This window comes from Misgurnus anguillicaudatus, chromosome 5, assembly GCF_027580225.2.
Source record: "Misgurnus anguillicaudatus chromosome 5, ASM2758022v2, whole genome shotgun sequence".
NCBI lineage: Eukaryota > Metazoa > Chordata > Actinopteri > Cypriniformes > Cobitidae > Misgurnus > Misgurnus anguillicaudatus.
In genome coordinates, this window is record NC_073341.2 from 14090561 (window position 1) to 14118280 (window position 27720).

Genomic DNA, 27720 nt, shown 5'->3' on the forward strand with positions numbered 1-27720 from the left:
CTTATGTCACGGTTGGGATAATTTAGAGCACTTTGAAGTTGCATTGAAACTGCAACTTTAAATTGCATTGAAACTGCAACTTTAAATTGCATTAAAACTGTTGAGGTCCAATAAAGTCTATTAAATTAAGAAAAATCTTCTGTTTTGATAAAGAAACTTAATTTCTTCTTGACTGTACAAAGTAAGACATAAACATCTTGCATGACATAAGGGTGAGTGTTATCAGAATTTTTTTATGAAAGTAGAGTAATCCTTTAAGGTTTTTTTTTGATAAAAAATATATTTTTTTTTAATATATGTAGTATTATTTTATGTTGGATTTCATGACACATACATTGATACCACATGCTTGTTGGTTATGCATTTGTTGGGTGGACAGAACGAGACAGGCAGCCTTTTAAACTTTAGGAGTGAGGTGTTCCTTACAGCTCCACCCCTAGGGTGAAGTGTGACTGCAACTACAGCATGCTGAACGCCCAACTCCAAAAGGCGGGGAGACAGGGGGAGATAGAAAGATATAGAAAGAGAGAGAGAGAGAGAGAGAGAGAGAGAGAGAGAGAGAGAGAGAGAGAGAGAGAGAGAGAGAGAGAGGATAACAGAGAGGGAGGGTGCTTGAGCACTGTTGACTTGTCTGGTCCTAGCTGAAGTGTCACTGTTCCTTTGAACATTTGGCAGTAGACACACCTCCACACACACAGACAAGTGTGCGGCGGCAAAAAGCTCACTAAACCTCCAGCACCACAGCTCAAACTCCACTCCAGCGGACTACTTCAACAGGCTGGGTGCTTTTCTGCCTTTGCTCGGGTGGTTTGGAGAGATTTTTTGAAAGTTCTTCACATCTTTCTCTGACTCGTAATTAAAGGGGATTCTCTGCTTTTTTGCCTTACATCTGCAGTTCAGCTGTATGTGGAACATGACAGATTTGTTGGCTTCTAATGCTGCACGACAAACGAGCTGCTGGATGTTTTTAGGATAACCGAGGGTGAGGTGAAAAGCCGTCATTGATGGTATTGTTCAAGATTTGGAGATACTGTGGTATAAAATGCAAGTTTAAATGCACCCTCGTCTTGATATCTGAGTCAACAGTATAACAGGTCAAAGGTTTTAAGGCACCAAATGTTTTTTGTACCTAAAGTAGCCATGTGTCTCTTTGCTGATGCTTGTTGCTTTTCATATTCAGATTGAAAATATAATTCGATATCACTGCAACATGGAAGGAACAGCAAACTATAGCATCCTACTTCCCCAAAACTCCACTGAGACACAACTGCCTCCAGAATTAATACCGTTTGTGCTGGTTGTCATGGTAATAATCATTGCGAACATTGTTGTGGGTAACCTTCTGGTCATCATCGCAATAGCTCGCACCTCGACGCTGCAGACCACGACGAACATCTTCATCACATCATTGGCATGTGCTGACCTCATCATGGGGGTGCTGGTGGTGCCAATGGGTGCCACTATTGTCTTAACGGGTAAGTGGCAACTAAGTAAGACTTTGTGTGAGTTATGGACATCGGTGGACGTGTTGTGCGTTACGGCCAGCATAGAGACCCTCTGCGTCATTGCGGTGGATCGGTTTATCGCAATTACGCGGCCACTGCGCTACAAAGTCCTTCTGAATAAACGCAGGGCTCGCTTTATTGTCTGCGTCATTTGGGGGGTCTCCGCTTTGATCTCATTTGTCCCCATCATGAACCACAACTGGAAGCCAGCAGAAGATGATGAAGCAGCAGGCTGTTATGAAAACCCAGAGTGCTGTGATTTCGTAACGAACTTACCCTTTGCTATTATTTCCTCTGTTGTTTCATTTTATGTCCCGCTGCTCATCATGATATTTGTCTATGGACGGGTCTTCCTCATCGCCTCACGACAGGTACAGTTAATTGACAAGAACCGCCAGAGGTTCCAAAATGATTGCATGGCCAATCAGGTACAACCATCGTTGCAAGGTAACAACAACGTCCCATCATGTAACAACGGGGGCACAAGGAGGAAGAGTTCCCGCAGACGACCCTCGAGGTTAACCGTCATCAAAGAGCACAAGGCCCTAAAGACACTGGGCATCATCATGGGCATCTTCACGCTGTGTTGGCTGCCATTCTTTGTGGCAAACATCATCAATGTCTTTAATCGAAAAATGCCCTCACGAGACATTTTTAGTTTTTTAAACTGGTTGGGCTACATAAACTCCGGCTTGAACCCCATCATCTACTGTCGAAGCCCAGAGTTTCGTGTGGCCTTTAAAAATCTTCTCGGCTGTCCCTGGATATCCTCTGTAAGAATAAACTTCCTTTACAAGGACCTTAAGACTCGATGCCCCTGCTTTCTGGGGTCTGCAGAGCAGGGAATGGGTGGACATTTCCAGAAGTCCCCCACATTGACCGGGACGCTGCCTGGGGAAGGAAGTGTGGGGAGCAGCCAGAGTAGCTACAGGAGCGATGAGCCTTCGCCGGGACCCCCACACTCCAACGGCAGCACGCACTTCAGCGAATTCTCCGAACCTGAGACTGAGTTGTAAGTTTCACACTCTTTTAATTGGTGTCAGGGTTTTTTTTATCTCGCAGAGATTTATGACACACAACTTTTTTTGTGTGTCAATATTCAGCATCTATTAATAAATGGCTGTTGCATGTCAGTAGGGTATTTAAGGTATCCGCTGAATTTTAAACCTGCTGCGATCAGGTGACCTAAAGGTCTGAATGTGCTTGTGGTGAGTTTTTCTCAGGGGATGCAGCTCGGGCAGTGTTGAAGTTTACTCCGATTGCAAAGGGATTTAACTTGTTCAATATTTGACGTAAAAATGAATATGTTGTTATGGCATAGCTCGCATATGTAAAGAAGGCAGGTGAAGTTCAGGGAAAAGCAAATACAAGCTCATAATCACTAATAAACAGAAGTGTGGTGGCAAACAAGAGCGCCTCAGACAGCCAGTTAAATCCTGAGTGGATAAGGGTTCCTTTAACCGCCAGAAAAACATATTTTTCAACAAAATTGGCATGATGCAGAATAATTTGGGAATAGTAGAAAGTGTTTGTCAGGAGAAAGGCATGAGAAACAGAATATGATTAAATCGGATATAAAAAAGACAAACCATTTCTGGCCATTTACTAAGATAGGAGGACGTAATAGTTTATTTTACTCCAGATTGGAAAAATATGAAAAACAAAATTATGGAAAGGTATATATTGCAGCAACACACACAAGTCCATAAAAGCACCCATACATTCTGAAAAAAAAGGAAAAATCCTATTTGCAATTCACCTTATCTAATCTCCCAAAAAGGCATATTTAATTTAGCAAGGTTACAATAATTAAAATATTTTAGTGAGCCTGTCCATCAAGTGTTGATTTAACCCTTGCCCCTAATAACTACATAACTAAACATAATAACTAAAATTACAGCCCTAATATGCAAGCGTTTTGTGCACATCCTGACAAAATGATAATTGAAGCAAAAGTGCTCCGAGGGATATCCAAATACTTAGGTTTTGTTTTGTATCCTAATGCGTTTGTGTTTGTTGTGCTGTTAAGTTTGTTTGGAATGCTCTGTAGAAATCATTTTAACAACTGTCATTCAGATTTACTATCTAAACAGTGATTGCTAATTGTGGGGATTTGTCCTAAACACGTAACTAATCTGTGCCAGAGGCCGTTTGTGAGGCCATTGTGTTTCTCAACACATGAACTAAATCCTAATTTTAAAATAAATATATCAGCTGAGCCTATTTCCTAACAAAAACAAAAAGACCCAGTACTGTTTAAGTTTGTTTATACGGTTTGTTTATATATAGTTTCAGTGCTTTAAAACAAAGATGTCGCAAATGACTGCGTTTCCTATTCGGTAAAATGAAGAATTGATCAGATGATTTTGCTCTGTATATAGAGGCTTTTTAGGAAAGTCGTTTCCTAGAAGGGGGAGATACACTTGACTATCACAGTACAGGGTCCACAGCAGCTGTTAAAGGGGGCCGGGTGGGCCGGCCCTGGAGACACAGCCTACCCACAATGAAGTGGAAACAATGCACACGCATAGGCCTCTCGCTTTCAAATACATTCATGCATACCAGACGCAAGGGGAGGGAGAAAACACCTTTAGGGTTCTGAAGAACATAATCAAAGACATCCTCATCTCATCTAAATGACTACATGCTGAGAAAATTATACACTTCAGTCGTTCAATACATGAGAAACACACACGTTTATGATTTAAACCAGGCAGGAATTTTAGATTTGGACTTTAAATGCATTTTTGGTCAGATTTTAATAACTGATGTCTGATGTCAGTTTATCTGCACTGTAAAAAATTCAGCATGAAGTTAAAACAACTTGGTTTGCAAGTCAATTCAAAATGACTGTTTTGACCTGTGATACAGTGACATAACTTATAAAAACAAGTTGAATTTTTTTTATTTGTTGAGTATTTAAAGTAACATAAAAATGTATGTTGATTTGACAAAGATTTTGAAAAAAAAAACCTGCATGAATTTCTTTTTCCTGATGAACACAAAAGAAGATATTTTGAGAAGTGATGGTAAACACACAGCAGTAAGTGACCATTGACTTCCATAGTAGGATTAAAAAATATGATGGAATTTAATGGGTCCCGTCATCTGTGTGCTAACCATCATTTATCAAAACATTTTCTTAGTCATTTATCACAATACTTCCAAAATATTTTTTCCTACTATGGAAGTCTATGGTCACTTACTGCTGTGTTTTCCATCATTTCTCAAAATATCTTCTTTTGTGTTCATCACAAAAAAAATCCATACAAGTTTAGAACAACATGAGGATGAGTAAATGATGACAGAATTTTTATTTTAAAGTGAACTATCCCTTTAAGGGGTGGTTTCCCGGACAGGGATTAGACTTGTCCTAAAGTAAAATAAATGTAAGAGCTGTCTAAACTGAAAACAAGTTGCACTGACATATTTTAAAATAGTGCCCTTTGATTTGCTTCAAAATGCACACAAGTATTGTTTTTAGTAAGGCATGTTTGTTATATTTCTTGGTTTTAACTAGTCCCTGTCCGGAAAACCACCACTAAATATTTTGTTGGGGAAAAATCCTTCGTTTTATTCTTTAGAAATGATACACTGTAAAAAAAGTATTACTTATTACTGGGTATTAGTGGCAACTAGCTGCCAGTAACTTACTGTAGATTTTACATTTATGTTATTTACTGGCAACAGTTTGTTCAAAGTTAAATGAACATGAAACATTTTCAGTCTTTATCTTCTACAGTAAGTTACTGGCAACCAACTGCATAATTACAGCAAATGTTTTACAGTAATTTGTATTTTATTGCATATATACCTTGCAATGCATTTACAATGTAAACTTTACAGCACAAATACATGTTTACAAATGTAAACTTCTCGTAAATATGTTCTCTTGAAAAACTACGAGCTGACAAAACCCAGTAATTCTGTGAGTGGCACAAATTGAATCCATTTGATTTCTTTGTTCTTCAGAGTTCACTCCGTGAGCGACAGCAATCCCGAAATGGCTGAAGCATCAGGTTCACCGGTGTCAGGTGGCCCATTTCAACAAACAAATCACATTATTCGGCGTATAGCTCACCACCACAGGGCGCGTTCGCAAGCACACGGAGTAAAATTTGATCAGTCCTGTGATGACTGAAAAGCCGCTTTACGTAAACTGTGTACCGCGGCTTTCATAAACCGTGACCTTGCCTCTAGTGAGATTTTTTCGGAATGGCACGGGGCAAACTGTGGAGAAGCCAATGTGTCACATCCAATTTTGCACTCTGTATTAGAAAAATTGCAGAAAATGATATATTTTGTTTAACAAAACGTTTGGCTCTTTCATACTGCTGATCCTTACATTTCGTGGCATCACACAAACATGTAAATGAAGACACAATGATTGCTTTGTGTTTGAGTGGGTGAATAATGGTGTTTATGTGTATTGATTATCCAGCAGTGGCGAAAGAGAGAGAGAGAGAGAGAGCTTTGAAAGGACACTTGCTGTAATTGCAGGAGTGATTAAGTGGAGAGGAAAAAATGTAAGTGGTGTTTTTCCTCCGACACAAACGTGCCTTTTGAACCAATTTGTATTATGGCCCTTTTGTATAGCTGTGTAAACGCTATAGATTGCTTGTTGTTTGTGTATTTGTCTTAAACCTCACCAAAACCCACACTGGAGAGAACGAGGTGTTTTCTGAAGGGTTTCCGTGAGTTTTAAGGGCCCCTCTGTTCCTTTTCGAACACCCCCAACTGCTGATAAACTTTATCAACGAAATGCAACACTTCCGCCTCAGAAAAGCTGTTTACCACCAAAGCGAATGCTCAAAGTCAGGGCAAAGCTCAAGGCTTTATCTACATGTAAATAAAAGATTATTTTGTTCTTGGAGTTGTGAACATTTTAGGCACAGCATTTATAATAATATAAATGATAACATCCCATTTGTGCTGCATTCATTCTTTTTTAATCAGTGCTTAGTTTTAACATGTTCCTGTACTCAGTGGTAGAGCATTGCAATAGTATTGCAAAAGGTTGTAGGTTCAATCCTGATTAAACACACAAACTGATTAAACCAATATCTTAGTGCACTGCAATGCATTTTTCAAATAAAAGCGTCTGCCGAATGCATTAATGTGAATATAAATAGCAGCTGCAAATGCAGAATTTACTCCTCCAATACATTTGTATACTTTTTGATGGGAACAAGTCCAGTTATTCGTGAACGCCTTTAAACAGTTGTTTGTAAAAAGTCGCAGAATCAGTTTTTTTCCAGATTTGCATACTAAAGTCAAAAAGTTCAGTTTTGTTTGGAGCCCATAGAGTTGTTCCCTTTCGGACGGGTGGCCAAAAGCAATACATTGCCTGCACCTTTCCATGCATTCTTGAGTTAGATGGACACATCAAAAGTATATTTTAAATGTGAAAATAAGCAAATGAGTTACTGTAGATGAATACCAGACAGAGCACACATTATCATTTCATTCTGTCTGCATTACTCCATAAGATTACAATGTTTTGAGTAAAAAAACTGGACACGTCTTAGCCTAACAAATGCTTTAAATCTGGATATTTCTTTCATTATGGCAAGCGTGGAAATTTCCATTTCCTACCGTAGAATTGTGAATTATGCAGTGTGACATTTTACAAAAATGAGGATTTTAGTTTCATTGAATCATGACTCTCTTAATTCAATGACTATTTGCAAAATTACCTGTTACTATATGGCACCTGCATGCATATTTTCCAGGAGCCTGATTTCACAAACAGGTGCTTAATCATTGAATGGGTTTGTGGGTATGAGCACAATAAGGTTGACAAGCTTAGGCTAGCATAATAGCTTATCTACTCCCATCACCTTCATTGCTGTAACAGTGGGGCACCGTGTTTCCACAGAACAGACGATTATCACTACCATCAGCTACTGGTATCGCTCTCTGGCTACTGTTGATCTTCACAAGAAAGGCTAGCCAAGATTGGTTCCTGATTGATAAATAACAAAGTAGAACGACAGGTTTCAAGTATGAGGTCTCGGATGAAGGTGCGGCAGAATACTTAAGTGTTTTCCTTTGTTCCATTTCAGTAAGCTTATTCAGGTCAAATATACTAAATGTGCAAAGGTCATTAATATTTTAACACTGACCACACTGTAAAAAATCCAATTAATGAAATGTTGGAAGGGCAAAAATATATAAGTTAAACCAATTTTCTTGTTTGGGCTTAGTTGAGTAGACATATTATTTTAAGTCTAGATAAATCTGTGTTTAAAACATTAAGTGAATGGTTATTTTCAAATTCAGTCAACATTCAGAATGGCTATGTTGACTGAACTAATTAAGACAAATCTGGTCAATATGTGGACTTATGACAGCTATGTTTCCTGACAACAAAATGCTCATAATATTACTGTTATTTGGTAACAAAATGTCATTTTAAGAGTTGTTCAGGCGTGAATGTATGTGCTTTAAGTTTAAATATGCGGTCGGTTAATATAGATAGCGTCTATTTAAAAATGTGCTCGGACACTTTCGGACGGAGATGAGCTCCAGAAGAGCTCCAGAAAATCACAGACACTTAAGCGCTCACACCCCGCCCAGCGAAGCCTCGCCTCGGCAAGCCCATCAGAAATCGACTGCTGGCTCTGATATCTCTGTGGCGTTTAAACATGCGATTTAATTCATTTTAATTTCTTATACTTAATAATAAAAGGTTTACCGGTATGTTTTAAATCATATTTTAGGATTGCACTTAAATGATATCGCTGTTGAATGATATTTCATATCTTTCACATTCGTTATAATCGGACTGCGTACTGCCTGCGAATTTGAACTTCAGAGCTGAAGGTGCGAGTGGAGAAATAGTCCCAATATCATAACAATCTTAAAACTTCTAAATATACCCGTGTGTGTACCCGTGTGCGTGCGTGTGTGCGCGCGCGCGTCCTCGCGCGTGTGCATGTATGTATGTATGTATGGGCGTGCGTCTGTGTATTTTGAATTTAAAATGTTTTAACTCGGAAGGATCTGGATCACAGGTCATTTCATCTGAGATCAATCCGCACGCAACGGCTGGAATCACTTACTGTTTCACACAAGGAAGGACACACAAGTCAGCCGTTTCCTCAAGTTTACGTCAGGTAAGTGTTTGTAATTAAATGTTAATTTTAGAATATATTAATTGGCAAAGACGCAAATACTCGACGTTTTTGTAATTATATTTTTGTAAAGATATATTAGAAGTGTGTTATGTTATGTGACCGAAGTAAAGTGGAGCTATTTTAGTTAAGATAAAAAGCCTGGATATAGGGTTGGTTTACCGGAGTTTCGAACTCGGTCTTTATTATAATTGGGACATTTTTACAAACAAACCTTATATAATACAATACTGGCGTGCATTTTGAGACAAAACAATAGCACTCATATGTTAAGAGATGTAAGTTATTTTAGTCAGTGAAAAGCCCTGTCCGAGAAAACCGCCCAATAGTGTTTAATTATGTGTGATGTCTGAGGGAAATTTGGCCTAACATTAACGTTATTTAGGGAATAAAGTCTTTCACCGTCAAGCTTTATTATATTAAACATGTATTTATGTATGTTTGTGTGTTTATAGTCCTCAGAGGGATACATAGCGAGACAGTCTCCGCTTGGACTGGCTGAGGAAAGTCTCCTAAATGGCCCTGGAGATGTTCTGACTGAATTTGGAGGCTTTTTGGACTGTTTTATGTCCTCTATTTAAAGACTTAATTCTGTATGTTCAGTCTGTATGATAAGTGAATAAAAAGCTTTTGTTTTTATGTGACTGAAGTTAATTATTTTGTTTACAACACCAGCATAAATTATTTGATAAATAATTTAAAAATGTTATTAAAAAAATCCCAAATAATAAATATTAATTGAAGTAACACATAAAACATTGAGTGAATACTTAAATTTTAATTGACAGAGTCTTTGCTGTAAGTTTTTAAAGATTCAACTGATTAAAACATTTTAGTTGAATGAACTATAAAGCTAATTGAGCCAACATACTTTTTTATATTTGAGTCAAATTTGGGCCAACTAAAAAACATCAATCCAGGAAACACTTTGGAGACAGAAATTGAGTGAACGTAAAATTTCTGTGGAACTAGTTACTAAAAAATAATTCATTGAGCCAACAATTTATTTTTTACAGTGCAGAAGGCCTTTTTATTTTAAAATAACTCCCCAATAATGTCGCTCCAAACATGTGCGTTCAACCATATAAACCATATGTTGTGCATCAGCAAATGCATGCCTTCAAATAATTGCTCTATCATTCCCAGAGATGAGAGAGAGAGAGAGAGAGAGAGAGAGAGAGAGAGAGAGAGAGAGAGAGAGAGAGAGCAAAAACAGCACAGTGCAGACAGAATAAGCAATGAGGTAATTCTCTGCAAGGGGATATGAACTCAATGTGGAAAAAAGCCCTTTATTTAAAGCCCATAATATAGAGCAAATCAACAAGATCTAGCTAAGCATATCGGGATGACCTCACTGGTTTCTCATTTTCGGTGATGATCCCAGTTCTGAGCCCACCTGAGTTTATTCTTGTAGTGTAGACCTGTGTCGCTTATGAACATTTAAAGCAACCAAGTTTAGAGAATTAATATAAATGTTTTGAGGCGCACTCTCTTTAAAATTGAATCAATTACTCTCCCTACATAATATATTTTATAAAACACTGTTGATATGTGTATTCTAGAGGCTTAGACCTTTCCAACAATATATAGTTTGTTGTGATATACATAAAATTTATATGGAAAATATTGACGTAAACTTAGGTGTCCCGTGAGCGGGACAGCGCCACTTAAGGAGTTTAAGTAAAAGAACTCACAATCAACACATCTTTAATACCTCAGTTATTTATTCTAGACAGCAATGAAATTAAATTGAGCGCTGCCTGCTTCTTAGATTCAGATTTGCTCGGACACAAAGGTCCACGTCATACGTCAGTAAAATCTACTGTATATGACTATAAGATTAAAGGTGCAGTGTGTAAATTTTAGCAGCATCTAGTGGTGAGGTTGCGAATTGCAACCAATGGCTCAGTCCACTGCTCACCCCTCGCTTGTAAAACACATAGAGAAGCTACTGTAGCCGCCACCGGACAAACAGGTCATCATCGGAGACAACTTAGTAAAAAAAGTTTGTCCGTTAAGTGCTTCTGTAGAAACATGGTGGCCCAAAATGTCGACTTCCATGTAAGGGGACCCTCGGTGTTTGTAGATAAAAACATCTCATTTTAAGGTAATAAACACATAACTGTGTTTATACACCACTGATAATATAGTTTTGTATATTATTTTGCATTTTTGTCAAGGTATCCTTCTGAAAATTACACACTGCACCTTTAAATAATCTAAATGTTTCATTTCTCAATGATCTGTACCCTTACTGTCTACTGTGAACATATGTCTACCTCACATCATATGTGCTCAGTTAGCCCCTGCTGGTTACTGTACATCCTGTAGTTACACTGAGAAAATCTGAATTTAAAGGGCAACTATTATGCAAAATCTACTTTAACATGGTGTTTGGACATAAATGTGACCCGTCACGGAAACCAGTTACACATGTCGGCAGCACAAGTTTTGAGATAATGAGAACCAAAGTTTTATTTTTTCAAAATTTTTGATTTTCGTTTTATTGCAGAATCTGTTAGTTGAGATCACGAAGAAGCCTCTCCATGTTTGAGAAAGCTGTTTTTGTACATTTAAAACCATACATGCGGTTGAAATAAGCTTGTTTTTTCTGAGATTCTAGTGTGCAGCGAGGGGCGTCATTGTCTGTGTGTATTTACATACTGTATAAGTGGCTTGTGTTTTCGCCCCCGTCCCCAAAGGGAACAGCGTGACTACTAAATAAGGATAGTTTGCCCAAAAATGAAAAAATTTCATTAATGACCCATATGTCGTTCTAAACTCAGAAGACCTCCATTTATCTTCGAAACACAGTTTAAGATGTTTTAAAGTTAGATTTTTTATGTTCTTTTCTATGTTTTTTTTCTGTCTTTAGTGTCAGTTCACAGTTCAGTGGGGGTTTATGGGGACATGAATAGTAATGACATGTTTATAATGCAATAAACATGGTTACGGGGACACTTCCTGTGAACGGCTTAAACACATACTAAATTATACTTTTTCATAGATTAAAGACTGCCAACAGGTTTTTTGTGATGGTTGGGGTTAGGATAGGGCAGGGGTAGGCAAGTTCGGTCCTAGAGAGCCGCAGTCCTGCATATTTTAGCCTAAGCACTGATAATCTAACCTGATTTCTAAATCCTAAAGACATTGATTAGCTTGTTCAGGTGTGTTTGATTAGGGATGGAACTAAACTCTGCAGGACTGCGGCTCTGTAGGACCGAACTTTCCTACACCCGGGATAGGGGAATAGAATATTCAGTTTGTACAGTATAAAACGCATTGCGTCTATGAAATTGTACCCGTAAATCATGACTGTGTGTGCGCGTGCGTGCGTGCATGCATGTCTGTGCTAAACCATTTACCAATCAACATTGTCACTTACAGTTTCTGAAAGATGTGCATATCCAAAGTGATTAGAACCTTCTAGTAACATCATTTATCAATATGTTTGTACCCTTGGGATCAAACCCCTGATCTGTGCGCTATTAACACAATGCTCAAAGATGTCCGATTTTAAATCTCACATTTTAGATTTTCAAAGTCTATAAGAAACTGCTATTGATACGATTGTAATTGCAAACAGACCGCTTCTTCAAAGCATTATAGACCATTCAGGTACTGGAACGCCTTAACCCTACAATAGCTTCAGTGGAAACCCATGCTTAATGTCAGTTGGACAGTCATATGTTCGCTAAATCTGTGTTATATCAGGCAATAGATGTAATGATCAACTCAACCAGCATCTGTAGCTACTGTGCAAACCAATCAAAACAGTGTACAGGCGATGCATTGTACTACAGGGCTGTGAAAAGCTTGAATCAGCAAATTCCCATTCACTTGATCATGTGTTGTGTTAGGTGCCAGTAGGGTAAGGTGTGAGGGAAAGCTGTCAAGCTATAAGACATGAATAAGCTGCATTTATGTATATAGGGTTTGTGAATAAGGGTGTGTTTTCAGATTTGCCCTGATCTTATTGGCAGTGACCCTCGGTTTATGCTGTTGTATGAAATGTCAGCACGGTTATGATTTAAAAGAGCTGTGCTGATTTTTGTAAATGTATAAAGAAAAACTTAATACGTTATTTTATTTCTATCGATAAAAGTTCTTAAAAACAAAAACAAATAAAGGCATACGTGATCTCATTGCAATTCTTACTTATTTCATGATAAGGCTAATTTGTATTAATTTGTACGACCACATTCAAACGTTGTCGTATGATTTGCTTTCGCCCCGTACGATTCACTTTGTACAAATTTATAAGTTAAATAACGTAAATACGTACAATACGTTTGCAATATTACGTTCACAATCATGTCATTGTGTTGATTATCAGCAGCTTACGAATGAACTGCAGCCGTGCTGATATTCAATACAAAATCCTCTGTTTGCGTGCTATTGCTTAAGTATTCACAAATCTGCATCTTCAGAACGTACCTTTGTCTACACGCAATCTGGCTTTTTGACGTGAAATATGTGCATATTGTAATTCTCGCACTAGCTCATCTCATACGTGGATGTCTTGGGTTTGGAAAGCAAACACGCACATCGGCACTGAACCCTGTGAACCCAGTAGCAGACCAAGTGAACTGGAGATCATATTATAGATCCATTAAAGCTGATTAAGTACGAGATGTTACCGGAGAACGTTCCGAAAATTTACACAGCAAAACCACCAGTGTTAATTTAACTCTATGAGAGTTGATTTCAACACTATACCAGTGTTTATATAATTCTCACTGCCCAGAGTTAAAATAACACTCCAAGTAGTGTTAAAGATTTTACTCCACCTTGGTGTTGATAATTTTACTCTGATAGTGTTAAAGAATTAACTCCAAACACTGCCTTTAAAACACCCATTAGAGTTAATTACACTTAAGTAGAGTCAATATTAAAACACTGATAGAGAGTTACTTGAACACTGAAAATAGTACTTCATCATACATCTTTGATTATTAATGACAACAAGAATTAAATTAAGCAAAGTTATTGACCACAAATTTATTTAACAAATTTATTTGACATTATTAAATATTTATAAAAAAATAAAGTTTCACTTGTGAACTTTTTCAAAATTTTCAGAGAGTGGTTATGTATACAGCCCTTTCAATTTTGCCAAGGAGTTTAAACAAAACTGGAAAAGTGTTTTAAAATCCATGTCTGACACACATCTAGGGCAAATCACAGCAAATCTTTCACTAAACATTCTGTAAAACAATACATCACAAAAGTAATCACAATTTTCTTCAGCACATATTAATTAGAAATTTGGGCAAGGATAAAATGCATGCTGAAACTGTAAATGAGATACTAGTTACAGCTAGTTAAAAAAAGTTTGCTCTCAATCTCTAGTTTTCCCAACATGTAAACTGTTGTTTGATTAAATTAGTTAAAGTAAAGGAGTCCATAATCATACATTACATTAAAAACAAAGTCAAATGCTAATAAAAGGGAGCCTTCCGACTGACGGGGTGAGATTCTTATCAAAAGCCACGTCAAAGTTCTCAAATCTGGCCGCAGATCCTGCTAACCGCAGTAAGGTACGGTTGTCATCCTACTCGTTGCTGAAGATGTTCTTCAAGGCTGGTACAAGACTATAAAAGATAAAGAACAACAGTTATTATATTAGACCTATACATCTGCATAACATTGAGAAAATCATTAGAAGTACAGAGCCACACAGACAGATTTAGAAAGCAGGCTCTCCTACTTACCTTATGATACACCACAAGCCTGCTCACTGCAAATCTGATGCACTGATTCCGTTGAGGTGATGGTGGAAGGAGATGGAGCAGTAAAGGCAGTGTTGCCATGTCACTATCACAGTCTATGCTCTCACTGGTTCCTTGTAGGAGTCTTCCTTAAACAACATAAACAGACATGTCACAATACTGTACAATTAGGGCTGTGCAAAAATATCGATACAGCTAACTATCGTGATAGTGGGCTGTATCAAAAGTGTATCGATATTTCGATCGCTACTATTGATATTTTAAAACCAATCAAATTCTTCTGTGTGCGTCAAACGACCTCCTCTGCCGCTGCTGTAGTTGTCACTGTGCAGTTGTCTGCCATATACGGCCAATGTCTCAGAAGTTAGAGGGAGTGAGAAAATGGCAGAAAATTTAAAAACACCTGCAGCTTTTCAAATTTTTTTTACAGTTTTAATAAAAAAGAGAAAAAGTATTGCAATGTATCACAACATGCAACGCATTGTATCGTGATACGTATCGTATCGGGAGGCCCTTGCCAATACCCAGCCCTATGTACAATACATAATAGAGGTCGACCGATTTTTGGCATATTTTTAAAAATCGGCTTTGGCCGATTTTGCTGCAAAATTAGGCCGAATAATAGACAGGCGCATCTGCGGGCACCTAAGCGTTGTTGTAGAACTCGTGACGCTGCCTCTTGCTGCAAGCAGATAGCTCCCGTGTGTGTGCAGCCGTGCCTTGTTCACAAACAACTTTAGTAAACGATGGCGGGACAAGACATCACTGTCAGCACAATCAGTCACTTATAGCGCCTCAGAAATGATAATGTAAATGTGTTTAGAAAGATTTGCCCTAAATAACAGTCTCAACTAAAAAACATAGACATTTACTATGTTAACTTTATGATGAATAAATAATTTATCAGGTCTACCATATAAGGATTTTATCCTACAAAGCAATAAAAGCCATGGAAAAAAACTGATCAAAGATGACAGCAGAGTGTCAGGTAATATCTGTGTCTGATAAATGCATGGTGCAGAGGAGCTTGTAAAACTCTTCAGAAAGACCAGTCATAATTTTTTTAAATACTTTGACTTAAATAGTGACATTTTTACATTTAAAATATCTGCTAATGATGAGAACATTTTGATTATTATGTACATGTAGAAAATCAGCCAAACATATCGGCCATCGGCTGCCCTGATTTCTAAACATCGGCATCGGCCAGAGAAAAAGCCATATCGGTCGACCTCTAATACATAAGATGACAGACACATTTCAATTTGACAAATGAATAAAGATTTTGAAAGTCATCATTTATGAAAGCATGTATTTTGACAAATTAAATTAAAATAATGAAGTGCATTTACCAATATGTGCAACAAAAATGTTGACTAGGACTTCCACTATTCTGCTTAATGGCACAAATGACCATCTTCCAAAACACAACAAATGTTTGCTTGTTACTTCTTCACACACATTTAATTATGCATAGTGAAAATACTATGTGTACTCTTTTGCCTCGGTCATGGAGTCATCTGTTGTCTTAGATTTCTTGGAACGACTTTGGTCAAGTTCAGATGGTAAATGACAGTGGCAGAAGCTGCTTGTTGCATCTGGTGACAAAAATTCATGACAAACACACAAAAACTGAAAAATAAACCTAAATCAGTTTTATAAAACAAAGATAATCATCACACTGTACCTTCATTTTGTCCTCTAGCTGTAAGCAGCACATCTTGCAGAATGTCTTTTTTCGATTTCAGTGTCATCAACAATGCATACATTAGTCCACAGTCAGTTTAGCTTACCACCTATGACAAAACACAAATTGCATTTTATATATGTAAGGAAGCAACAAATAAATAAACAGTAAAAAAAATCACCTTCACTAATGAGCAAAAATAAATCAATCCTGCAGTTTGATACATTTCCTGGAGCCCTGATAACCAACTTCAGCAGCATGTTCCAAACCTGAAATGGTGATTGAATAAAAAACTTTGTATTATCAAACAAAATGTACTATAACATTAAATATGAAAATGTTTTTCATAAAGTTATTGCATCTTATTATAAAGTAATTTAACAAAAATATATGCAATAAAAAAACTGTGGCTTAGGTGAGTGACTTGGTTAACAAAAACTATTCAGGACAGGTTTTAGTACATTGATGATGAGTGTTCTTTTAATGTATTCCCATAAATCCACCTTTAAAAGACCTTAACGCGCTTACGTGCAGATTTCTTAATTTTCTACCTTCTGTAAAGTTGTGCATTCAAATCGCGCGTGGTCATGCGTCGTCATACGTAGATCAGACGCGCGTGAACAGCTTTGAACGCGGTTCAACAAATCAAATCTAATTCCAGCTATCCGTCACTATTAGGGCCAATTCCAATCGTTAGTCACCGTCCCTATGCCCTACTCCCTTCAAAGTGCAGACATACTCGTGTGTGAACTCTGAAAGCAGCAGCACACATTTAAAATGCTACATTTTAAGACAAGTTACATTAGGCGAAAAAACGAGCAAATCATTTTCTCTCACGAAGTGAATGACGCAGCCATTTACCACAAACAAGCAGAAATAACGGACATTCACAATTTAATTACATTTAAACAGCGAAAATAACCACCAAAGTCTAATTTATTAACAGTCTAAAATGAAGATATTGTGACATGTACAATTAGTGATAAAGGTTGAATATCACAAACACCTGCATTGCATCATGTTTCTCTGCCCACATTGCTTGACTCACACCATAATCTGAAACCACCACCCTGAACGTAAAAGAACTGCACTAACATAACTGGTTAAATGTACCCGCAAATACAAAATTAGCTATTTTTGCGTTGTTTTGCAAATACGTCGAGCACATACAGAATTATAGATTTTATTAATTATGTAATGTTAGACAAATTGTAGTGTAAGTTACCTCAATACAAAATTAAGAAAGCACATTTAATAACGTTAGTCCCTTAATAATAATAATTGGTTAACGTTACATATTTGTCCAAAATCACTCAAAAATTAAACTTATTGCATTATTTAAACAAAACTGCACCGTCATGAGGTAACGTTAAACGTCAGCCAATTATAAATTGAAATTCAGTTCAGTTCAATTTTAAAGATTTCCTTGTGGTCACCCACCAAAATATTCACGATTTAACAAACCTCCACTGATTATTTGCAGTTTATTATACATTTATCACCATAATATTTAACTTATTTGACTTACCTCAGTAACGTGAGTCCAGGTCGGTCGATGCTGAGTAACTGACTTTCCCGCTTCAGAAAGAAGGGGCGTGGCGTGAATCTTAACTCCCCGCAAACGTTATTATTGGAACACTGGAAAGCAACACCCCCTTGTGGAAGTTTCTGACACTGTGAGTGATGATAAATTATAAACGAAACACTACAACTAACACCTGACCACTCTAGAGTAGCGAACTCTGTAAAATCAACACTGGTGGTTTTGCTGTGTATCTGAAACTTTGCACGCTGCCTCGGCGAACAATCATTTGTTGAAATCGGAGGATGAAAGCGCCGACATTTGAGCAAAACAGCTGCCGAATAAAAAACGAGATGTGTCGCAGGGTTAAATGGATAATGATTTGGATTGTTGTGTGTCGGCAAGATGTGGTTTAGCTTGTTTTGGATGTGCTGAGATTAAAGTTCGTGCAGACAAAATGAAGAGATTTTCAAATAGTGGGAGGAAAATATATCAGACAGCCACGGCACTGCATGATAAACAGCTGATGAATACAGTTTACTTATAATTACTTTTGGAATAAAATGGTGTAAAGATGTGGTAAGTATGTTGTTACCCGGTAAGATATTTTTTCCAAGGAAGAGATCTGGGTTTGCCCTCAAACCCACATCAACACATTACGGTGCATTGCAAGTCTGTCACGTATACACCAAGTGAGAGTAGGGGGGATGGAGCTAATGTTTCCCATGGTTCAGCTGCAACAAACAGGGCTCTTTTTCTACAACCGAAAGACTTCTCGAAAGCTTCAAACAATTTCCACCAATTTTTTAAAATGTCCTCAATGTCCTGTTCCACAGACTGTAGACCGGGCCACTTCACATAATTAGTGGCACCAAACTAATCATTGATCAGTGCCGGTCCTAAACTTCTCGGGCCCTAAACAAAACTGTGAAGGCGTCCCTGCAGAAAAACCCATTCATTGTGTCTGCTTATATGTATACATGTTACTTACCACATACTCTAAATATGTGTCGTATTGTCTTATAGTACTTACGTTGACTCTCACGTCTGACTGATAACAACATACATCCTGATTATAACATTGAAACGTGTTTTCTGTAAAGCTGCTGTGAAACAGTAAATGTATGTATTGTTTAAAGTGCTATATAAAAAACTAAATTGAATAAATTAAATTGAAAACACTATAAAGTGAACAGATTTCAATAAACATTAATATTAACGATTAAGGAATAAACGATTTACTGTGCATTACAATATCCACGAATGTGTTTTATTGGGTTCAAATCTATGCTCTTTTGTGCTTTTGATGCAATGCTTTACTACAGAACATTTTAAGAACCTATATGAATTTCTATCTACAGCAGACACGAGAAGAGAATTTAGACGGATATTAAGTCCACATTCACTTGAAGAGTAGCATCAACAGTATTAAATGTTTCCTTTCTTATGTCTCATTAAAGATAGAACGTCAAGCAGGTTTTGAAAACATGAGGGTGAGTAAATGGTTCATGTTGCATGCTTTTGAAGTGTCCCACAAACTGCAAATCAATAGGAATGTGTAGGGCTGGGCGATATGACCAAAATCTTCTATCACGATGGGATTCATTTTATATCATGATAACGATATGTATCACGGTAGAGGTTTTTTATGTTTTAATAAGGTTCTTCTGTTATTTAAATCTGTAATATCATAGAAATTTTCATAATTCTCACAAAAACCTTATACAAGCATAAAAAGAAGATAAAAACAAACAAAACTCAAGCTGAAGATAAAGGAAGATAAGCTGTTAATGATAAAGGAATGATAGTAAATGTATGTATGTATATATATTTTTTATTTAAGGTAGAAATGTGATTTAGTTAAAAGCAGGGAGAGATTTTCTCTCAATGCTGTTTAAAGGCTCTTTAAGCGAATAATGTGCGACGTCACTTCCTGTTGATGTTTGAACTGTTTTCAAACAAACGGAGTGTAGCTAACGCCTCCCTCTCCCGTCCGTGCTTTCATGAACGCGCCCAACCCCCACCCCCAAATCCTTCTTGTCGTTTATTGGCTGGAACACTTTGTTATGTTTTGTTGTGCTAGGTTTGGCCACTATGTTGATATTGCAGTTTGTCGAGCCTGAGCTGTCTACAGAGATCGCGTTTTTTTACAGTTTGATCAGCGGACAGGCAGCAAGCAGATAGTGAGGAGATGTTTGCTGTATGTAACAAAAAATGTTTTATGGTCTAAAACGTGTCAATTCGCTTAGAGCGCCTTTAATAAACACGAGTGACAGACAGGAGCAAAATTAGGTAACTTCCCCTTTAAGACCGGATCCAATATAATGTTACACATGCGTTTTCTCTTTTAGCTGTTCACTTTCTCTTAAGCCCTAAATGGTTGTGTATTACTTGCAAAGACGGGAATTTTGACGCATATATGTATTTAAGGCCAAAAAAGTGGGAAAAAATGCTCACGAGCTTAATGAGCAGCAGTTGAGCAACTAAAGAGCAGCGATTGCGTGACTTGCGCACTCCTCACACAGAGAAAGAGCGCACGCATATAGATCTGTTGTTTTAATGGCTTTAAAAAACTTGTTTTAAAACTGCAGTGCTTACATTTTTTCTGTGGTGACCACGCGCACAGGAGTGTGACGTGGGCGCGTAACCTCCATAGAGACGATAGTCCAAAATCTCTACCGGTTGAAATTTGTCAATCTTGTCTACCAGTTTATCGCCCACCCCTAGGGATGTGTCAAATAAATACTGTAACCTAAAAATGGTCACGCTTTAGTTTAGGGTCCAATTCTCCATAGGACCCACGGGTGGGCCCAAAATGTTTTACGCAACTATTAAACCGATAATAGCCTATTCTAAAACTAAAAATAATCTTGACAAACTATATCTCATTGAAAAGCTCTAATGCGGCGTTTACACCAACTGCGTTTCAGGCGTCAAAAATCGCGTCTACTGCGCCTAGTTTGCCGCTTAAACAGTTTAAATTCATTCACGCGTCAACGCGAAGTATACGTGCGAAAAAAGCAAGCATTTAACGCGCGTCACAGGCAAAATCCGCTTCTTGTGGGAGGGGCAAGTGCTTTGCGGTTGTCTGTTTGCAAGATGACTGATGTTGATTGTGCATTTATCGAGAAAGTTACCGGTTTGTATTTGGTAACCTTACTATAGGGGGAAAATAAACGGCGTGACTCGATAAATGTCACGTGACTCAAAAGTGACCTCCAAGCGTCAAATGCAAAATGCACAAAAAAGCACCATTCGCGCATATTGCGCCAGGCGCTCAATTCGCGCCATTTGCACAAACTAGACGCGCGAATGAGGCGGAATCGCGTCTTCCGCGCCGCGCCAAACGCCTCAGTCTTCACATTGACTTAACATTGAAATCACTCGTGTTTCACACCTCTACTGCGACTGGTGTAAACGCAGCATAAGAATAAAAGAATGACGCAGTGATTAGTTTTGTAAAATGTCAACCTTTAGATATAAAATTTCAAAGGTACCGCCTTGTTCCTTTATTTTGAGAGTGCATGAGAGGGGACACTGCACTATGCACAGCTTTTCAATTCATTTTACAGCTCTTTCTTATTTGGCCACGTTTTATACATCTGCTGTTATGCACTCCTAAAATTGCCTGTAATAATGTAAAAAAGATCATATTTTTTCAGGCCTAGAACCATTATCCCCCCACATTCTCCGCAATATTCAGTTTTCAGTGTGAGTCTTAAATGACCAACTTGTACATCTGGTCTCCAAAATCTTTTGTATCAAGTGATTCAGACATAATTTGTGGCGGTTCTTGTATACATTCTTAAACAAAGATGCAGTGATACTCCATCTCCTGTGGTACTGAAACTAAATTAACCAAAATTAGTTAAAATTCAATTTATGTGACATGATTTGCAATAGCTCTCTTTTTCTCAACTCTGCACCACTTTCTCATTCGGCCAAAACAGCTGCGTAAAAAAGTCAATATCTTGGCATTTCCAGATATTTCTCATAAGAGGCGAGAATTGCGCTGCTTTTAGATGAAAAGTGGAGGGGGCAGCTGCTCCTGTCTTTTGGAGTGCCTTGCCACACTTTAAATAGTTAAAAGTGTGATCTTTGAGTCAGTGACTGGCATAGGCAGCTAATAGACAGTTTATGGGGTGAGGACATGGATAACTCACAATATTATAAAATGCATTCTTTCTCTCTCTCTCTCTCTCTCTCTCTCTCTCTCTCTCTCTCTGTTTTTAAAGTGTCCGAACATTTGGTCATTTGCTACTGCATGCAACACAGATCACAGACTCATAAAACAAGTACAAACTAGTTTTGGAAGCACTGGGTGAGAACTTTTGTGTGGTGGTGTGTGAAGCATTTGTCTTTTATGGTTTGGCCCGTGCTAACTGTCTCAAAGGTGTAAAGTACATTCATTCAGTTAAGCCTTATTCAGTTCAGACTGTCAGAAAAACAGTCTATAAAACTCCCTAGCTGTCACGGGGGTGGTACCCTTTTAAAAGGTCCACATTTGCACCTTCCAATTACTATCTCAAAGTACCCAAATGTATATCTATCTGTAACTAAGTGGTACATACAGGATCCTTTTAAAGTTTACCGCCCCAGTGACAGCTTCGGGACAGTTTTGACCATTTTTTCTGACAGTGTAAAGAAAAAAAAATGCTGAGTGTTTTGCATGGTATGCAAATGGGGTCAGAGGTCAACCATATTCAGGTTAAAACAGAGTAAAACAGCTGTCTGCCAGCTGTTGATACTGAAAAAGCTTTGTCTCAAGATTTACCATTTATTTGAAAAGCTGGACCGGGTTTTTGTAAATACTTGCATGGGAAAAAATGCAGCATTTATTGTAAGAAATCAACATATTTTTTTGTTACCTTAACTTAACAAATTAAGTTCAATTTGTTTTTATAAGTTATGTAAACTTATCAAAAGTCAAAAAAATAGTAGCTTGAATTGACTTCCAAAACCAAGTTGATGTAACTTCATGCTGCGTATATTTCACAGTGTGTTTATGTCCAAGAACTGTTAGTTACTCTTCACAATACATTAGTAAATGCATTAGTTAACATGAACTAACAATATAGTTATTCAGTCTTAATAAACTTGTGTTAATGTCAATGCAATTGTTCATGTTTGTGCATGAACTTTGTTTTCACATTGTAAAAAATCCTTGTTGCACTTAAATTTTTGTACAATTACAATTAATTTCAAATTTCTTGACTAGTGAAGAGATGCTAAAAAATAAAGTTAAAATAACTGAAGCTGATTCAATTTTATTGCTAAGATTAAAAGCAAATTACTAGTAAAGAAAATTTAAATTAAATTTAAATTAAAAAGTGCTAAAAGTATTTTTTTAAAGCGAGTTACAACTTTTGAAAAATTAACATGAACTAAGGTTAATAGATGCTATAGAAGTATTGTTCATTGTTAGTTAATGTTAGCTAATGCATCACTGTAAAAATAAATTACTTCAATTGGTAACTAATTATTTCACTTAAATATAAACAACTTAATTTTTTAGGTGTTGCCAACTGAAGCTATGTTTTAAGTCGATCCAACTTTTACTTTCTACATTGTAATGTTAAACAATACAAGTTTTTTACCAACTTGTTAAAGATAAACATATTTGCTGACAGTTTTCCCTCAAAAGTGTACCTAAATATATTTTTGCAAATGTACAAATCATGCTTTATCATTTAATTTTTGTTAAAATTAGCCTTGGCTCTCTGTAAGGACTTTAATGGGAAAAAGTAAAAGCAAATTGTTTGCTAGGTCCCTTCCTCATCCATGACAGTTCTGCGGTTTAAACAACTGGGCTGAATTATATTGTTGTTTTGAACTCTGACCTGAAGTCACAACAGATTGAACTGCGTAGAGTAAGAAGGACAACAGGCACATGATGCTTTAACTTAAGATATAAGGGACATTTGGGACATGTATAAAGTAATTGTTTGATACAGCTGGTACTGAAGCATGAAATCAGTCTTGGACGAAATCCATTGTGCTGAATAATGAGGCTTAACTACATCCAAAGAAGCACATAATGGGAACTGGAGAACGAATTAACTTAAAATTACTGCGCAAATATTCATGCACACATTTAATGACACTAAACTTCCCAGACAAAAGAGATGGATGTGTCTGTGACACACAAAAAGCAACAAACGAAATCTGGATTGCTGTCAAGTCCACTGATGGAATATATTACTTGGATGAACGAGTGCCAACTTTGCCGACTGGATCACTTTGGGGTTTTTTATGACGAGGACCTTAGATGGCATTGTCACCCAATCCTGTCGAGACTTTCCAGTTCCCAGTGTAATGGTCACTTCAGTGATATTTCTAGAAAGTCTTTTCCGCCCAGTAACGGACACTGGACAATGTCACTCATCATTACTTGTCAGCAAGCAAAGCCATTTTTCTCATGAGAAACCAAATAGTGAACACGTTATAAAAAGGGAATGTTTCTTCTAGCATATGTATGCAGTCTCTTATAAGATTATTTTCATATACTGTACATGAAAGCCTTTCTGGATATCCAATGACAAACTTGATAAATGACCTAAAGTCAGGCAGGATACTGATATTCTACCCGCAGTGCAAACTAAACCTTTTATTTAGCTTAATGTAAATCATGCTTTTTTACAATGCCGACCTCACTTCCTGTCAGGCACGGTGTGTGACAGTTGTATTGTACTAAATGACCTGACTATGATTCATCTAAATTGAAAACAGTACGAGCGGTGAGGGTAAATCAAGGTGAAACTCAATCGCTTCTATGTAGGTGACTGGATTATATAACTTATGTTTGTTGTTATAGGTGTGGTCAGAACGGGTCATTTGATTTCTAGGAATGATCCTAAAATAAGCCAGCACATAATGAGTGTTTGCATTTGACCATATATCAGCCATCAAAAATGCTAATTGTCTTTGTGCATGCATACGTATTAAGCAAGAAGGATGGAGCGTTAGAAAAAACAAGCATGCATACTAGTCTTCAGATCTTGCAATGTAATACTGTGTTGACAGACCTAAGCCCCAAATCAAAGAGTTTCTGGACACACACGGAAACATTCGTAGATTCAGTGCAGGGCCTGAAAAATGGAGGTGCCATTAATCCAGGGCTTGTATTATTTTACAAGAGAATGGATTAAAGAGTAGCAGAAAAACAAGATTTAAAGGGATAGTTTACCCGAAAATGAAAAATCTTGTCATCATTTACTAACCCTCAAGTTAATCCAAACTTGAATACATTTCTTTGTTCTGCTTAACACAAATTAATATAGTTTGAACAACAGATCTGGGGCACCATTGACTTCAATAGTATTATATTTTTCTACCAATGGTGCCCCAGATCTGCTCGGTTACAAACATTTTTCACAATATCGTAATTTTTGTTCAGCACAATATAGACATACAGGTTTGGAACATTCACTTCATTTTTGAGTGAACTATCCCTTTGGAGGGACATTCCACTTTTTTGGAAAATGCTAGTTTTCCAGCTCCCCTGGAGTTGAATATTTCATTCTTGCCATTTTGGAATCCATGTAGCTGGTCTCTAGGTCCGGCGCTAGCACTTTTAGTATAGCTTAGCATAATCCATTGAATCTGATTGGACCATTGGCGTCGCGCTGAAGATTAGCCAAAGAGTTTAGACATTTTGATGCTGCGCACTGCCCGAAAATGGTCCCCTGCCATTGAAACTAACCAAGGGGACTATTTTCGGGCAGTGTGTAGTATCACTACGCCTGCTGCAGCCATGTTACATCAGCAAAGTCTGTGATTATTACGCCAGTTTGAGAGTATAGTTCCTAGCCATATCTGCCTAGAAAATCACAACTTTTAATTTTCTGTCAGTCTTAGTATACAATTTAAGTCAAGTTTTAAATAGGAAAAATATTGAAAGTCTATTTTTTAGCGCGATGCTAATGGTCTAATCAGATTCAATGGATTGTGCTAAGCTATGCTAAAAGTGCTAGTGCCAGACCCGGAGATCAGCTGAATGGATTTCGAAACTGTAAGAATCAAATGTTAAACTTTAGGGGAGCTGGAAAATGAGCATATTTTCAAGAAGAAGTGGAATGTCCCTTTAAGGTAAATCTCATGCATAACAGGTACAGTTTAGTTTAGGAAATAACTTTAGTCATAGTCCTCCAGTAATCTGTAACATAAAGATAGTCACCGTTTATTGGAGCACTTTGAGATGTGGGACAATAACCAGATGATTACGTTATCTTTTATTCGACTGTGAAACGGAAATGAAATGGAAGCTAAGTTTCAGCTTTACTAAGATGGCGGCTTTTGCTCCTCCTTTCACTTTCCTCGCATTGACACGGATGGCGGCAGACAAATAGAGGCCACAGCAGATCAGAAAGCTTAAAAAGGTTAAAAATACCCCTTTGAATTCTTATGTGATTTAATCGGCACTGAATTCATAACAGCGCACAGTTAGCAAGAGAGAGGAAGAGATGAATGAGATACTGATTGAGGTGCCACCATGAAACAAATTTTGATATGCGGATGCAGCCAATAACAGTGTGGATATGAATACAGAAATGGAAAATGCTTCAGTCATACATACAGTATGATGATTAATTGGAACAATTACAGTGGTAAAAGCACAGACCCAATTTGAAATTATAACATAACAGACCCCTTTGACCCTTATGGTGTCGAGTAACCCTCAAAGCTCTCCGTTTTAATGAATAGGTTTGTAAGAAAAACAGCCGTGGAAACATGACAGGAGAAAGAGCGCGGGCTGAGTTAGCGAAGATCTGAAAATGAAGAAATGCTAAACGTGTTCCAGGTGGCCTTTCTGGGCATGGCGGCGATGCCAGACGTGATTAAAATATTTTCGTCTCATCAATCACTGAAGTCAACAATGTTTTACATCTGACATTTCACTGGAGCGTTTTCTCAAATAAAGCAGTGGCCAATACCGTGCAAACCTGTACTGAAGAAAAGACATTTTAAACTAAATACACAGCATTTGAAAAGCTATGAAAATCTCCCCCCTTTCACACTTAACACCCTTCCATGCGGTCTAACTCGAGAGTATCTGCCAAACTCAAAACAGAAGCAAGGCTACGGTGCTACCGACCTTAACTACAGTGAGTATCCAGCTAATGGGGCTATCTGTGGTCAAGGACATGACTGGGATATATATTACAAAATGGACAATGTGTATTTATTTTGCAATGACACATTTGCCTTGAACACATACACCAATGTTATGCTTCATCTTGTTTGATTGGTGTGATTTTTGGAAAGAGACTGGTCTCGAGACCAATTTTGATGGTCTTGGTCTTCGGTTGGGTAAAATGTTAACAAACAAAACTGTTGGGTTTAAATGATCCTATACTGGGTTGTTTGAACGCATGGTTATGCCAAATGTGGACATTGGTGGGATTTGTTCATATTTTACCCAACTATGGGTTGAAACTACCCAGCATTTTGGTTTGAAACAACCCAGCAAAGGTTAAATTCAACCCATCTGTTGGGTTTATCCATATCTGACCCAACCATGGGGGGAAACAACCCAGTATTTTATTAAAGTGTATGAAACTAAGAATTTTGTCAAATTCATCAAAATTTACCAGAATCCAAAAGGGTGGTGTCAAAAATAATATGCAGCCCTGTCTCCTTTTAAGGGATAATATTGTTATTGGCATTTTAAAGACTTCTGTTCTGCTTGGCTATATTGTGCAAGTGAAAAAATGCATAGCAAGCCATGCACTGTAAAACACTTACTGAAACCTGATGTCATTGAAGTTAAAGCAACAAAAGTGAACATCCAGTTTGTTTTAGTATTGTTGTTTCACCTTCTAAAACAGAAAAGCTTTATTTAGGAAATGTGTTCGGTCATCTTATGTCATCCCCAAGGGTTGCGCGGTGGGCCGGGCACTCTCAGAACATTGCTCATTTTGTTTTTTCCTCTTCCACCAGATAGCACATAAACGCTCAGTATTGTTTACGTGTTCCTGTGGAGACATGTACAGTAGATGAGATAGGATCAGAATCTCAGGCATTTAAAGTAAAAGAAAATAGTGGAGATGGCGAGGTCAGGCTCACGGGTGGATGGTGTGACATGAGGGACGCCTAACAGAGCTTGGTACAGATGGATATAATTGTCAAAGCATCACAT

At 37.5% G+C, this 27720-nt stretch overlaps 1 protein-coding gene and 1 long non-coding RNA gene across 3 annotated transcripts in view; one reads left to right on the forward strand and one right to left on the reverse strand.

Moving 5' to 3' along the window:
• Positions 1–596: 596 nt before the first annotated feature.
• Positions 597–27720, forward strand: part of adrb3a (adrenoceptor beta 3a) — a 31773-nt gene continuing 4649 nt past the window's right edge. For both annotated transcript variants that reach the window (XM_055168724.2, XM_055168725.2), the window contains exon 1: positions 597–2517. In XM_055168724.2, coding sequence (XP_055024699.2) covers positions 1157–2517 — 1361 coding nt within the window. In that variant the 5' untranslated portion in view covers positions 597–1156. The remainder of the gene's footprint in view (positions 2518–27720) is intronic.
• LOC129446697 (uncharacterized) lies at positions 13465–17755 on the reverse strand. Its single transcript, XR_012369616.1, has 5 exons — positions 17589–17755; positions 16242–16329; positions 16061–16169; positions 14356–15971; positions 13465–14235 (listed from the first exon to the last, which is right to left on the reverse strand). It is a non-coding gene; the product is annotated as an uncharacterized lncRNA (long non-coding RNA).